Below are 16,170 nucleotides of genomic sequence, written 5' to 3' on the forward strand. Positions count from 1 at the left end.
TATCAATCAAGTGATAGAGGAATGCTCAGAATATAACCAACCGCTATATATTGCCTTCATTGATTACGAGAAAGCATTTGACTCAGTGGAAACCTCAGCACTCATGCAGGTATTGCGGAATAAGGGTGTAGATGAGCCTTATGTCCAAATAGTGGAAGATATATATAGGAACTGTACAGCTACCAGAATCAGAAATAAAATTTCAATAAGAAAGGGCGTCACACAATTAGGTGACACGATCCACCAAGGCTAATAACCGCCTGTTTATAGGAGGTATTCCGATGCCTGAATTGGGAACAATTGGGGATAAGAGTTAATGGAGAATATCTAAATAATCTGCGATTTGCTGGTGACATTGCCTTGCTGAATCACTCAGGAGATGAACTGCAAATCATGATCAATGAGTTAGACAGACAAAGCAGTGCGGTGTGTCTGAGAATGAAGATGCAGAAAACTAAAGTAATGTTCAACAGCCTAACAAGAAAACAGCAGTTCACAATTGGCAATGAGGTGATGGAAGCGGTAGAGGAATACGTCTACTTACGGCAGGAAGTGACAGCTGATCCGGATCATGAGAGGGAAATAACTAGGCTAAAAATGGGGCGGAGCTCGTATGGCAGGTGCTCTCAGGTAATGAATGGCAGTTTACCAGCATCCCTGAGCAGAAAAGTGTACGACAGCTGTATCTCACCAGTACTCAACTACGGGGCAGAAAGGTGGATGCTCACAAAAAGGGTTCCGCTTATGTTAAGGACAACGCAGCGAGCCATGGAACGAATAATTATGGGTGTAACGTTAAGCGACCGGAAGTGGGCAGTGGGGGTGAGGAAACAAAGGTGGGTTAATAACATCCTAGTAGAAATCAAGAGCAAGAAATGGGCTTCAGCAGGCCATGTAATGCTAAAGCAAGATAACTGCTGGTCCTTAAGGGTAACGGAGTGGATTCCAAGAGAGACAAGCATAGCAGGGGACGGCAGAAGGTTAGGTGGGCGGATGAGATTAAGAAGTTTCTAGGCATAGGCTGGATGCAGCTGGCAAAGGACAGTGTTACTTGGAGAGACTTGGGAGAGGCCTATGCTTTGGAGTGGGTGTAGTCAGGCTGATAATGATGATGATGAACGCAAAATCCAAAATAGTGCTCACATGAATGTAACCATCATGTTGTGTCACACTACAACCATTCATATTGATTTACTTAGTCACAAAAGAACTCCTGACCACTAAAAGAGAAATGTATGCAAGGACGGACCTGCTCATCGATTTTGTTCAGCTTTTCATGACTGCATGAGCATGCGTGCAATCTTGATGTACTTACAGGGTAACAAATGGTCAACCCGGTATGTATATTGGACAAAATGTAGAAACACTTTTCACCAGATGGTTCTGAAGAAATATATAGAGAGTGGGCCTAGTTGGTGACTAATAGTAGAATGCATCTCGAAACCGTGCGAAAAACTGCATGAAACCGCATGCTGGCTATCCATGGAAGTTGATCACCTCTGTGCTAGACGCCAGGTTCTAGACGCCAGACGGACAAGTTCTTCAGTGTCGACAGCCAACAGAGTGCGTGAAGATCGGTGACAATGGTGAAGTGACGGCCATACAAGTAGGGGCAAAATTTCCGGATTGCCCAAACAACGGCGAGACACTCTTGCTCTGTTATGGTGTAGTTACGCTCAGCTGTAGTAAGAGAACGGCTGGCGTACGCTACAACCTGCTCTTGGTTGGCATCGTTGCGTTGTAAGAGAACAGCGCCAAGGCCTTGTCCACTGGCGTCGGTATGGAGAATGGTGGGGGCTGCCTCATCAAAATGGCGAAGCACAGGCGTTGAAGTGAGCGCCTGCTTGAGGGCTTGGAAGGCCTCTTCGCATTCAGTGGACCACAGATAAAGCGTCTCAGAAGTCAGTAGTTTATGGAGGGGGGACGCTATGGATGCAAAATTACGTATGAAACGGCGGAAGTAGGACGCTAAGCCCAGGAAGCTGCGAAGTTCTTTCAGGCGCTGGGGACGAGGAAAACTGAAGACAGCGGCAATTTTTTCAGGATCAGGTCGGATTCCGGCCTTACTAACGATGTGGCCAAATACTTTGATGCTTTTGCTGGCAAAGTGGCACTTTTTGGTATTTAATTGAAGACCGGCTTTCGCAAGGCACGTGAGAACTGCGTTGAGACGGTGCAAGTGCTGGGAGAAGTCGGACGAAAAGATGATAATGTCGTCCAGATAGCACAGGCAGGTCTTCCATTTCATGCCCCGTAGCACGGTGTCAATCATGCGCTCAAATGTGGCCGGGGCATTGCACAGTCCAAAAGGCATCACACTGAATTCGTAAAGACCGTCCGGGGTAACAAATGCGGTATTCTTGTCTGATTCGTGCATGAGGATTTGCCAATAGCCCGAGCGGAGGTCGAGGCTTGAAAAGTACTCAGCGCCTTGGAGGCAGTCCAACGCGTCGTCGATGCGAGGGAGCGGTAGACATCATTATGGGTTATCTTGTTAAGAGCACGGTAATCCACGCAGAAACGAAATGAGCCATCTTTTTTACAGACGAGAACGACAGGAGATGACCAGGAGCTTGTAGACGGTCGAACGATGTGGCACGAAAGCATGTCTGCAACCTGGTCCTCAATGATCTTGCGCTCAGATGCGGAAACGCGGTACGGACGGCGCTGTACAATAGCTGAGCCGTCCGTCTCTATGCGATGGGACGTTACAGAAGTCTGGCTTAAAGCGGACGTGCACACATCAAAGGAGTTCTGGTGGGTCATAAGAACTTCTAGTAAGGCTGTCGACTGCTCAGACGTAAGGTCAGCGCTGATGGCGGCTGCGAGCGCAGAGGAAGAACACGGAGCGGGAGGATCAGCTGGTAGCACAGCACATGAAATCGGGTCGGTGTCGAGAGGGACAGGTTTACCCTCAAACAGGAAACCAATAGTAGCGCCTTTGGGTAGTAACTTGGACTGGCTGGTAGTGTTCAGCGCCGTGATGACCGCGCAACCACGGACGAAAGATGTGAGGCAAGAGCGATGCCTTGGGAGGTCCAGCGTGGCGAAGGCATGACAAAGGCATCGCCGTCAAAGCGAAGTCTAAAGTTGCAAGGATGAGCTGTTCACGGCCAGGGGGCAGGGCGAAGTCGACAGCAGCGACCACACGTGGTGGCGAACAGTCAGACCAGGGTGCCAAGTCTGGATCTGCTATGTGGATGAGGCGGTCGTTGCAAGAGATGAGGGCAGAAGACGATGACAAAAAGTCCCACCCCAGTAATATCGGATGAACGCAGGATGGGAGGATAACGAATTCAATATGATAGCGCTGGTTAGCGATGAAAACACGCACAGTGCATTGGCCAGTGGGGTGGATGAGCGTGCCGTCGGCTGCACGGAGTGGCGAACCGGTGTATGGAGTTGTGACTTTGCGCAGGCGGGAACACAGGGCAAGGTGAATGACGGAGAAAGCGGCACCCGTGTCTATGAGAGCTTGAGTCCACACCCCTTCAACACACACTGTCAACATATTCGACGGGTGGTCAGGAGGAATTTTAGAGTCGCACGGCAAGCAGCTTTCCCGCCAAAAACTGCTTCGTTTAGTTTTCCGGGCTAGGAGCGAAGGGCTGCGAGGCGGGACGAAGAGGTTATGAGCGGCGAAAAGGTGAAGGGGAGCGGCGGCAAGTAGAACGGGAGGACTGAGTGATATCCTGGGAGTTTGGAGGCAAGGGGGAGCGACGGTAAATTTGGGAGAACGGCGAGGTGGAAGTATCAGGCTGGCGCACAGGTGCACGTTCGAAAGCAGCATAACCGCGTCGTTCATCTTGCTGTCACTGGCGACAGACGCATGAGACATGACCGCGGATCCCACAGTAGTAGCAAGTATGACGGGGTGTACGCCAGGCTGGAGCATAAGGCGTTGCTGGAGGACACGGAGCCACGGCAGCCACGTGACCGCAGACAGGCGTTGGAGTAGACGTAGGGACCGGGGCGGGTGGCCTCGATGCAATGTCGGCATAGGTGGGCAGGTGAGGTGTCTGAGGGGTGGGAGGGGCTACGGCGCAGGTGAAAGCGGCCAGCTCATCTTTGATGACGCTCCGCAAGTCAGGTGTAGCAGGTGGGATATTAAAGGTGGGAGAGCCGAGAGTGGTGGGCTGCCCGTAGAGTTCCTCGCGTATCAGGGCACGGATGACGGAACGGAGGTTCCCATCGACGAGGACGCTGCCATCACTGGGGTCTGGCTGAAGGCGGCATGACTGCAGCTCATCCAGGCGCTGGCATGTGGAGGTAATGGCAGATACGCTGGAGGGGTTCTGGGCTATCAACGCGTTGAAAGCAACGGTCCCAATGCCCTTAAGAATGTGGCGAACGCACTCCGACTCAGGCATGTCAGCACTAAAACGGCGGCAAAGAGCAAGAACGTCCTCGATGTAAGAGGTGTAGGACTCCTCAGGCTGCTGAAGCCGCGCGGCAAGCTTCTTCTTGGCTAGCTCAGAGCGGCCTGTCGGCGTGCCAAAAATTTGCCGCAGCTGCTGTGTGAATGTAGTCCAGTCGGCGATGTCATCTTCGTGATTAAGAAACCACGCATTTGCGACGTCAGTCAAGTAAAAGATGACATTCAGCAGCTTGTGGGAGTCATCCCACCGGTTGAACGTACTGACCCTGGTGTAGTTGTCGAGTCAGTCGTCGACGTCGTCGCCACAGTCCGCCGAAGACCTGAGGGTCGCGTTGACAGCTGGTGATGGTCCAGGCTGGGGCAGCTGCAGCAGCCGGGGAAGGCGATGGGGGTGAGCGCATTCCGTTGCCTTCCTCCATACCTGAGGGCTGCAGACGCAAAAGACGGCCTGATCGGAGCTCCAGGGAGAGCGAAAGACGGGTCCGAAGCGAGAGGTAGGGGATACAAATAGCACCTCCACCACTTGTGAGCCACCGCTTACACAGGCGTCTTTTATTCGGGAACAGCCGGGCACACAGCGCGCGCTCCCCGGAGCCCAGGCAAGCAACGATGATGGTGATGGGGATATACAGATGAGAGGTGAAAGTTCGCGCAAAGCGCTCACAATATGCTTTAGTTTTCTTGTTTGATTCAGTAACTTTAATAACAACAAACGTCAAGAACTTTCAGCATCAAGAATGAATAATAAGCAACTTATTTCAACTTCTGTTTCTTTGTGATGACCAAGTAATCATATGACCTACATCCCGCACTCAAGTTCTAATCCTTGCACTCTCTCTCTCAGCGTGATCAAAATTGATTGATTCAATTTTATTTCTCAACATTCATACAAGGCATGCTTGTGAAAACATCTGGATCCCTAGCTAAAAGCTAGTTGGGATCCATGCAATTCAGTTTCAAAGAAAATTGCAGGCATAACTAAAATTAATTACATACATATAAAAGCCCATGAAATTAGAAATACATAAATGGGTACATAGAGCAACAATATTCAGAGCACCAAGCCTTTTTTACAAACGCATACAAACACACAAAAATACATGAAAAGAAAAAACGCTGGCTTCACTCATTGTTTATAATATTTCTTCAATGACTCAGGAAGAGTTTTACTATGTTTGAGTTCACTTGGAAGCTTGTTCCACAGCTTAATACCAACATGGGCCATCCTTCTTTCTCCATAGACACACCCGTCAGTGAAAATGAAGTTGGTCTCATTTTACTTCAGCACTTACTTGGATCTTTAAATGTTTTTTTTCTATATATACACAAAATGACTTCAATGAGTCATTTTTGATGTGGCCATGACTTCCATTCTTTTATAACTAGGTTTTAATTGGTGTATCTTATGATTTACTTCAATCATCTTTTAGATTGCAATTTATTTTTATTTTTTTTACTACCTCAAAGGCCCCTGAAGAGCTATTACATGCGAGAGCAGGTTACAGAGCCTAACAATGCTTCAATCGATGATTTGAATACTCAAGGGTCACTATGGAGCAAACGTGGCTGGGCAATTCATTCCATTCTTTCGCAGTGTGCACAAAAATGAAGACAGATGTGTAGATATGCAGGTAGGTGCAGGATAGGTGGTCTTTCCATGGTTTGTGCGGATGGAGGTGTGGTAGACAGGGATTATAGACTCATGCAGAACAAGAAAATGAAATTTGTGATTAGTCAGTTTTGCGATGACATCGGTTAGTTAAAGGACTATACACATCTAATTTAGGTGCCATGTTTTCTTCTCTACAATGATGCAGAAGACACTACTATGCATGAATCGCCATGTGAAATTTGCCTACGATCGCTAAATAATTTATAACAGAATTTTTTCTGTCGTGCTTTTTCGGTTTCAGTTTCAGCAGCCAAACGATGGCTGTGACGTCAGAGTGCTTTTGTGTCCTGTGAGGCATGAAAAAACGTTCATATAATGATTGCTGCTTCAACATTTTAATTTCCTGCAGTCCTGAAGCCAGCCTTCCTCAAGAGCCTGAACAACAACGAATGTGGAAACATCGATTATATGGACGATTTCAACGATGGTAGTTCAAAGCTTACAGAGTATAGAGCTTATAGAGTAACATTTTTAGAGAACGGTCACTCTTCATTTCTTTGTGCTGAGCTTGTGCAGAATATGGATCTGCCTTCTCACTGCCACTGATTGCAACATCATTCGAAACCCAGCAAAATTTTGTCATGTCGATCTGTTGTGGCTCTTGTTACATTGTGTATATGATGTCTCCGATTAGTGGTGGAACTGTATTTGTATAGTGAAGTGAGGGGAGTATGCTCAGAGAATCTGTGGAAATGATGCTGTTCTCGGTGTTATCATTTATTATTTTTCTACAGCCACAGACAAAACGTAACACTCCGCAGTGAAGATGGACACACACACCGAGATAGCTGTACCGTTTTTTCGAATTCTCTTGCACCACGGCACTTCCAACGTAGCATGGCAAATTTGAATCATTGGCACTAAGCAATCTCACACATATGAGCCAAGTTGCGAGCTTTACAATACACTACAAGATTACAATGTTTTTCACAGGCATTAATCACAGTATTTTTTGTTTCAGCAGCCACGACCCTTGCAGCTTGTTACCATGAACACCTTATGCAAATAGAGGTTTTATCAAGTAGCACCAACACAACAAAGAAACAAGCAAAATGTGAAATGGTCACAAACAGCTGGTATTCTGACAGATGAGATAGATTAAGAATGATATGGAAACAATTCTCCACAAATATTATGCCTTTTATATCCAGCAGAGACAGCGCTCTGAGAAATGGTGAGAAACGGTTGTGAACTCTTTCGTTAGTTCTCGTTTCAAACAACTGTAAACTCTTAAAGCCAGCAAACTAACACAAGACACATCAATCCGAGGTTGTGACTCTTTCGTTAGTTCTCATTTCAACAATTATCAACTATTAAAGCCAACAAACTAACACAAGACACATCAATCCAAGGTTGGACACCTGCTTTTCCTCACTTATCCCTGCCACTAACACAGCTGGAACAAACAAAAAGATTTACACAACAGTTTTTGAAAGTCTCTCATCAAGAGTAAGTGATTTCATTCATGAATGCTGCGATTTTGCTGCCATTGATGCAAGTTTGTGAGCTGAGGAGACTCTTGTTACTTGTACAGGAAAGACTGATCGGCATTGGCTCGGGGCATTAGGGACCAGTGCTAATCCTTGTGTCTCATCTCCTTGTGGTCGATTAAATACTTCTTCCGACTGAATGTCTTTTGGCACAAGTCGCACTGGTAGGGCTTTTCGCCCTTATGGGACCTCTCATGCCTCGCAAGGTTTAAACGCAACGCAAAAGCCATGGGGCAGAGCTGGCACTGAAACGGCTTTTCACCTGTGTGAGTACGGATGTGTGCCACCAGGTTATGCTTCACTGAAAAGGTGCGACCACAATGTTCACAACAGTAAGGACGCTCGCCTGTGTGTGTGCGCTGATGTCTCCAGAGGCTGAAATGATGTGTAAAGCTGTTATCGCATTGCAGACAATGGTAAGGTCGTTCACCAGTGTGAGTGCGCTCGTGTCTCTTCAGACTGGCCATTTTTGTAAAGGTGCTGCCACATTCGCCACAACGATAAGGATGCTCGCCCGTGTGAGTGCGCTCATGTGCATTCAGAATGTGTTTTCGTGCAAAGCTGCTTCCACAATCACTACATTGGTATGGGCGGTCCCCGGTATGAACTTGGAGATGCACTGCTAGCTCAGACCTTGTTTTGAATCTCTTGCTGCAGTCGGTGCATTCGTGCAGCTTCTTTCCTGTGGGTTTACCCTGGTGGTTACCCATGCAGGAAGGAGTAGACTCCATGCAGTTGCTCACAGGGCGCCTTTCAGTGGTTGAATCTTGCACGGGAAGTGTGCCGTGGTTGACCGCTGAACCTGTGTTGTACAGGGAGAGTACTTTAATAAATGCCAGAACCAACAATCCACAGTTCACTTGGAGTTAGGAAAAAAGTTTAATGTGGAATGTCGACTATCAATAGCTGTGGATGTTGACCAAAAGTTTCATTCAACAAATCGGCTCTAAAGAGAGTTCAGGCCTGATATAAGATGTCTCTAAGTCAATTCTGCCCGCACGCAAAAAACATTCAGACTGCAAGAAATGTTATCGCTGCCAAAAAAAGTAGGGCAGCCTTTCAATCCATCCAAAGTTGATGCATTTGATCACTGCAACTACATTACTGGCATCATGACCAACACTGTCCAAAGTCCAACCAGGTGGGCTATATAACTGAGCAAGTGGCTGTCAGCTATGCTTTGGCCAATGCACAATGCCATTTTTTTTTGTTAGCTTCTCAGATAGTGTCTGAGGCCAAGGCAAAAGTCTAAAAACGTACCAAGGCCTTGGCTCCTTAAATAATTTCTTGCATCAATAAACAGAACTCAAAGCAATGACAGTTCGATGAATACTTCACATATCACAGAAAACAGCTTTCCAGAATATCGAAGGCACATATCACTTTCATTCCCCACAGTTCAGTAAATTGAAGCTTCTGTATCTTTCAAACTGCAAGGACACTCTTCAGGAAAGCATATATGGAGAAAAAGTGCCGATTCTAACCTGGCAAGTTCTGTCCAGAGGGTACACCATGCTTGTAGTCCCTGAAGCTCAGACCTGCATGTGAAAAGCGGATTACATCCACTGAGACAAAAGATTAGATGTGCAACCGCTCATGTGGTCTCATGCACTTGGAATATGGCATACAATTTCGTAAACCAGGTCTCCAAGGTTGTGTCAAATCAGTAGAGAGAGTCTTAAAAGAAAATAGTTGCAAAGCAAACATTCTTGACTTTTAATTCTACATGCAGATAAGTACTATACTTACATTAAAAAAAACTGAAAACTTCCTTCAAATTTATACACCAATTTGAACTGAGTTAACAGCCATTGCATTGATGAATGAACTTGCACAATTTCTGGCTTCATGGGAAGGACAGTACGTCTCCCTACACACAACACAAGCAAAAATGGTACAAAACATTGATACAGTTGTCATTTCTTCATTAAACCATTTATAGGCATTGTACTGCACAAAGGAAAAAACCTTTCAGAGCATAGCTACTGGTAAAATGCCGAGCTTACAGCTGCCCATGAATGTTGCCATTATGCCCATTATGATGTTCTGCCTCCATCGTCTCCAAGAGTGTAACAAATCAAATCAGTAAAACAACATCTATACTGCACACTACTGTCTCTTGAGTGCAGTTAGAGTGTATTATATTTACTCGTTTAATACCTGCACCGCAAATTTTAGGACAAGTGAAGAAAGGAAGAAGCTCTCACGACCGAGTTTCACAATGCACTTCTAAATGCAGATCAGTTCATCAATGTGCTGTTCAGAAAAGTTTAAGGTTACCAGCTTTTCTAACACCACGGATGGCACAAAAGAAGCCCATTTCTGGGAACACCATGATGAGGTGAGCTCATTGGAACAGTGAGAGTGGGAGCTGATAAAGACAATGGTGAATTTTCAGGCACAAGGGCAGCTCTGGCAAATCGCAGCATGGCGCAAGGCACTTTTGTCTACACAAGGCGGGGTCAAACACCCATTTCCAGGCATTCCACCCAGCACAAGCCAGGGACAAAACTTGCATATTGTAACACTGGAGGGTATCCAGTGGCACTGGGAATCCAACATCACACATCCTACATGTAATGTGCATGCTCCTATGGTTAGACCACCGCTGTAGAGGGAGTGAACATGGCGACAAGTTGTGAATAAAAGTGCAAACTGTCCCCTTGTTATCAGCTGCAGCATTATTCTGGGCATAATCACAGCACTATACCGGTTTTACAGAACATTTGTGGTGCATGAAGGCTTGACTCATGAAAGGGCCCCAGTTGGGCAACTAAAAGAACACCGTGGACCAGCAAATCCGGTAAAACTGGTGCTACCTTGTAGAACAGATGTGCAGAACAATCAGTTTTGTGAGAAAACTACAAACTTTCTCACGGTACTAACTATACACATAAATGTCACCTGCTCTTAAAAAAGCCTCGAAATAGAATGGAAGATGTCAGAATGGAAGCTAAATCCACACAGCAACAGATACTGTTTTGAAACAGTAAGTAATGCTATGCATATCACAAAATGAGGTAATTCACTGGTGATTAATCACAAGTAATCATATTATAACCTTCAACAAAGCAGAAAAAATGCACATAGAGCAGTGAACAGCTGCACATACAATAACATAGAGAATACACAGCATGATACTGACAGGACAGGTTTTGCACAGCTATAGCCTTCACAAGGCTGGAACCAGCAGACAAAGCAACAGTACAAAGTGGTGGAGTCACATTCAATTACATTGACATGAATTTTCAAACATATGAGACCATACAACACAACAATGAAGATCAAGACTGAAGTGTCAAACAGAGATGCAGGAAAAGACTAATTATTCCAGTGCATGCAGATCTTCATCTTTGTTTTGAAAAGCAAGAAAAACATTGAATCAATTTGCACACTTAACAGAATGATCACACAATGTGCAGCATAATTGCATTTTGTCCTTCATATGAAGTTTAAGTTTTTCACAGTGACCATTGCTTCAGTTTCAGAGATCTTGCTTTGACCTCTGTTTAACAGGATTGGTTCTAATTCACCTTACCTTGCACCAAAAATAAAGGCATCATTATCTACAATTTGAATTTTTATTTGAGCATGTTTCAGAACCAATGATCTTCCTTTATCATGGAGTGCCTGGCTTGTCTAAGATAGCTGCAAGACTGGCTGGCACTTGTTAGCCAACTCCCTCCATGGTGCTTGATTTTCAGTGACCAAATACATTTGGTTCTAATACTAATACTGCTAAGTGCCCACCGCAAGAGCACACAGGTCGGAGGTTGCATTTGATTGCTGTACATCATCACATGCTCTGTATCAGAATCTCATTCAGAGCCTAATTTAAACTGTTCAGCCAATGAACACCAAAAGTTTCTGCTCCACAACCTTTGGGCCAAAAAGAAAAAAGAACCTGGTGCCCTCTCAGCATCAGTAACATCTGAAGAGGCCATTGTGCAGCCATCCATTATTCTCGTTATTCCCTCCTTCCCTCTCCTTTCCCAACGCGGCTGCCACTTCTACAGAAAAAAATTACATTGTTTACAAAACAAGTTCACTAAACAAAATGTTTCTTTCGAGGGCAATGCCCATATTCTTAGTTTAGATTTCATTATTATTACAATTACATCAAAACCATTTACATCTCACTTTGTACGTAAACACAATGCACTGAGACCACTGCACATGCAATTTATCAGGTTATGAACATGAAGCAATGGAGTCATTGAAGGCAGGCAGGAGTGGTATGGAAAGATTCTTCCTCTGGAACGCTGCACACATTCGCTTATCAATAATGCCCTGCAAAATAATGGAGAGAAATGGAGTGTCACTTTACAATGAACACATATGCCACAAGCACCAGAGCTTGTATGCTTTTGTGTAAACGGTAATGCACAGAGCATTAGCAATCATTCACAAAAACGAGATCCAACAATACATTGTCATTTTCTTTCTTCCCTAGGCAGAAAATGTGAAAGGATATTGTCAGAAATAAAGAAGTGCAACTGGCATTGTGCAGCAAAATAAGAGAACATATACATGAAATTGATGTTTTCTACCAGCAATGCCAATTGTGGTATATTTAGCACAGCTCGTCTGAATAGTTGTACAGCACTTATAATGCTCTAGGTACTTCTGTGTTTGAAATGCATCTGGTTGTGTTTATGGCTTAATGCAAGTACAAAGCCAGATACTACTACTACTACTGGGGATGTGAAATTGCATGTTTTCAATATTAAGACACAAGTGAAGTAAGGGTTGGAAGCATTTTGAAAGGTTAATACTTGGTAGCAGGGAGTAGCAGGACCACATATGTCTGTGAAATCAACCAGAGCAAGACAGAATAAGTACACAAAAAACCGAAATGTTAATAGCAGAGGTGCCTACATACTCTATATATCCAATAATAATAGATTGGCACTAGTGTTATGAATTGGGCTTGATAGTTACCGACTATTATTTAAACAGAGCGAAGACAAGACACAGCAAGGAGACACCACGAGTACTGAGCATCAACTAGTTTTACTCCAAGGTGAAGAATGCGTTATAATAGGTTTGACCAGCTAAGGACAACAAAAAAATAATTTAAACGTGGCCTGACGGAGAAAATGGCACATGCCCAGCTGAGTTGCTAACAAGATCTCAAAGGGGAAGTCACAAAGAGCAACAAAAATTCATAACAGGTCTATAAGACAGCTAGAATATAACGACAAGGCATGCATCAGATATATAATGATGATGTGAGAGGAAGCCACAAAAGGAGTAAAACAAGTTTAAACAAGAAAAACAAAAATTCACAACAATGTATAAGGGAGCTAAAATCTAGCGTCAGGACGCACGTCATAAATCCGATGATCTGGAAATGCAGCCTCCTTGGGAAACAGGGTGATAGATGGTGTGCTCACACAGAGTTGTTCTTCCTTCTAAATCATGAATGCTTCCCATATATATGGCAAACCTATATATGCTATGACCGTTCTGGAATAAAACCAGTTGATAGTCAGCGTTCGTGGCATCTCCTTACTGCTTCCCGTCCTTGCACTGCTTCAAATGCGATATACTGGCATCCCTGTGTTGATTGCAATTACAGATTACATAACTTCAACAGCCATAGGTAATAACAATTATTTGCAGAGGAGCAGCGCTTACAAGATAGACAAATGCACTGGGTATCAAACAGGAATTGTTTTGTTACTGGAGCAGGCATACATTTTATGACAGCATGAAAAGCATTGCAGGTGACAGGAAAGATTGCCATGCTTGAAACTTTGTTTTAGTGCCTGTACCAAGTTCCATATGCCACTAGAGTGGACCAAGATTGAACATACTCCAGACTCTTTTCATGCCCGTCTTAACGCTGCACCTGGTTGTTTATAACACCGTAACAAACTAACTCCTTCATTGGGTGTGGGATTAGGATAACAAGAAGATGCAGATACATAAACATAATGTAAACACAGTGTCTTTTTTGTCAGCACCCAAGATCATCAGGCCCAAATTCACACAGGACATGCAACTGAGTGAGTACTTAGGGGAATGTGAGAACAATTTGCTTGTCTCAGACCAATATTTTTGCAACAGGAGCAACAGATGATCTTGGCTGCAAAGGAACTGTCAATGCATACGGCTCAACACACCCAAAAGCCAGATCAATGAACACAACAGAAATGCCACGAAAAGTCATAGACCTGAGCTCCAAAATGGCCTGCAGACCGTAAAGAGGTGCTGTCAGATCAAGACCCACCGTATTCGTAACAAATTACTCAGGATTCTGATGTGCCTAACTCCGCACGTAGTCATCAGAAATTCAGAGCAATAGATATGCAGTTTGAAAAGATAGAGGCTAAGGATATAATCTGCATAGTTTGGCAGCAGTTGTTCATGCAGGTTGTTCCTCCAGAACCTAGCACTCCATCTGGGAGTACGCTTGATTTCTCTGCAAAAAGGCAGACAGAAAAGCATAAAGAACACAAGGGAAAACCACAATTACACAAAACAAGTTTAATACAGTAGCCACTTGTAGGTGGAACAGGCAGAAAATATTTAGTGTGATCGACGGGCATCAAGACCTCATAATGTCGGAGAGGCAGCCATTAATAAGCAGGAATACATTTTATCTTGCCAAGAAACCACGGCAGCGGAGACAACACTCATGCATAGGATGCCGATGGTATGATGCATATAGACAAAGGAGGTGCAATTTTAGATGCACACTCCTGGCGAATGTTGAACTCGGGTCCACTCACTGCCTCAAGGAGGTGCCAGAAGCCAGCAGAGTGCTCCCGAAATTGCAGATCAGACATGTTGAGGCAGCTACCTATTTTATCAGCACGCACAGCCTTATGCATCTCAAAGCAAAGCTATCTTTGTGAATGTGATCTCGGAGATAAATTCAAAGTGACCGTTTTGATAATATGCAGTCAGGGGTACAAGGAAGTGCTGACGTCAAAATCTAAACTAGAGAGCGCATTCTGTGGGCACTCGGCCTGCTCTGTGCCCTTGGATTTACTTTCCCACAATGTCGTCCTCCCTAGTTAATTTAACCAACAAGGGAGGGCATGTGTGTTGCAGCGGACCTAGCGCCGATAGACGGAGAGACTGTTACAGCATTGGGGAGACAGTGCTCTCTCTCTATTTGCCTCAGAAACTCATCGCATGCGAACATGTCAGCGTGACATTCCACGAGGCCGCGCGGAAACTTTTTCGGCCACTCGGCATTCTCGTACACTGGACGCTAACAGTATAAGGGAAGCAGAGTAGCATTAATGTTTTTCGGGTCCAGGCTTGTAGCTTGAGTTTGTAGTCCTGCTCAAAGTGTGCATGATGCACACGCTACTTCACTTTATGCCCTCTAGCCATAGTTTTCATAAGGTGCATGTGTTAACAGCATTGCTGTCTAAGTGGTCTTTTGGTCCTTGCTTATGTGAGCACCCAGGGAATTCCCACGATGTTGCCAATATATTCCTCCTACTGTGACTACATGCCGCCTGGCTGTGTGATAGTGAACGTACAATTAGTGTTCGACTAGAGAAATGACATCATGCTATAGTAATGTCTGTTTAGAAACAATGCTTTTTCTACTTTAGAGGTTTAGTGGTGGTAGTATACCCCACATCTTAGTTTTCAAGGAATTGAAAAGTGAAGGAAATCTATAGACAATGCAGCTAAGCAGAAATTAATGAACCCTAGAATCAATTAGTGTACAATCACTGCCATCATAATGACATCCTCACCTGTCGGACCCAATTTTTCTAAAAAACTTGAGTCATAATAAGTTAGACTTTTTAATGAAGTGCAGAGCCATTTCCTGCATTAGCTACGTTCAGCAGTGCTTGCATGACTAACCCTGCATGCAGAAATAAAACGCTTACAGATGTACTGCTGCAAAAGCAGCAGACAGAGTACTTCTTTGGCACACCAACACAGTTCTAAACAATGGTAACACAGATGTCCACCCTAGTCAGTCCTGTAGTGTTGATAAGACTGATAATCAAGTTGTCAGCAGAGTATCTGCCCATGCGTACAGCATTAGGTACAATTATGTACATACAGTCTTAAAAGTTGTCTACAGGCACAAGTGATTCTATCATAAAAGCAAGCAGCTTTATGAAAGCCTCGAAGAAACCATTATGAAGCTAGTTCTTCAAGAGATTTTGATCTTAAAACCTACAAGATTGCCTAGCTTGATATTGCTAAGTTTGTATTATCATGACACATTACAACCAGTATATCATTTGTGACACATATATAAGCTGTCTAATTTTGGCATAAAAACGCTCACATAGCACTAATCTGTGTTCCACTTCAAAATGTGACCTATCCAACTTGAAACCTGTAATATCCAAGTTGAAAGCAAAGTGACTCAGGATATGAGGAATGCCTTAGATCTCCATAAATTTGACCACCTGGGGTTCTTTTATGTGCACCAGCATCACACAGTATGGGCCTCTAGAATTTCGCCTCCATCTAATTCAACCGCTGTGGCCAGGATCGAACCAACGTTTTTTGGGTAAGCAGCCGGGTGCCCTAACCACTGAGCCACTGTGGTGGCCAACTAGGTAACTTAATATTGGTGAGAGTTGTATTACCATGACAAATTGCAATCAGTATACCATTTCTGACACATATACAAGCTGTCT

The 16,170-nt window shown here is 44.5% G+C and overlaps 1 protein-coding gene across 1 annotated transcript; it reads right to left on the reverse strand.

Moving 5' to 3' along the window:
- Nucleotides 1-5,257: 5,257 nt before the first annotated feature.
- LOC144103897 (uncharacterized) lies at nucleotides 5,258-14,498 on the reverse strand. The gene is made up of 2 exons (XM_077636604.1): nucleotides 9,025-14,498; nucleotides 5,258-8,342 (listed from the first exon to the last, which is right to left on the reverse strand). Exon 2 carries the CDS (start codon nucleotides 8,269-8,271, stop codon nucleotides 7,627-7,629), a length of 645 nt encoding a protein of 214 aa, XP_077492730.1. The 5' UTR covers nucleotides 8,272-8,342; nucleotides 9,025-14,498; the 3' UTR covers nucleotides 5,258-7,626.
- Between the last annotated feature and the right edge of the window lie 1,672 nt (nucleotides 14,499-16,170).

This window comes from Amblyomma americanum, chromosome 9 (assembly GCF_052857255.1).
Source record: "Amblyomma americanum isolate KBUSLIRL-KWMA chromosome 9, ASM5285725v1, whole genome shotgun sequence".
Classification (NCBI taxonomy): Eukaryota; Metazoa; Arthropoda; class Arachnida; order Ixodida; family Ixodidae; genus Amblyomma; species Amblyomma americanum.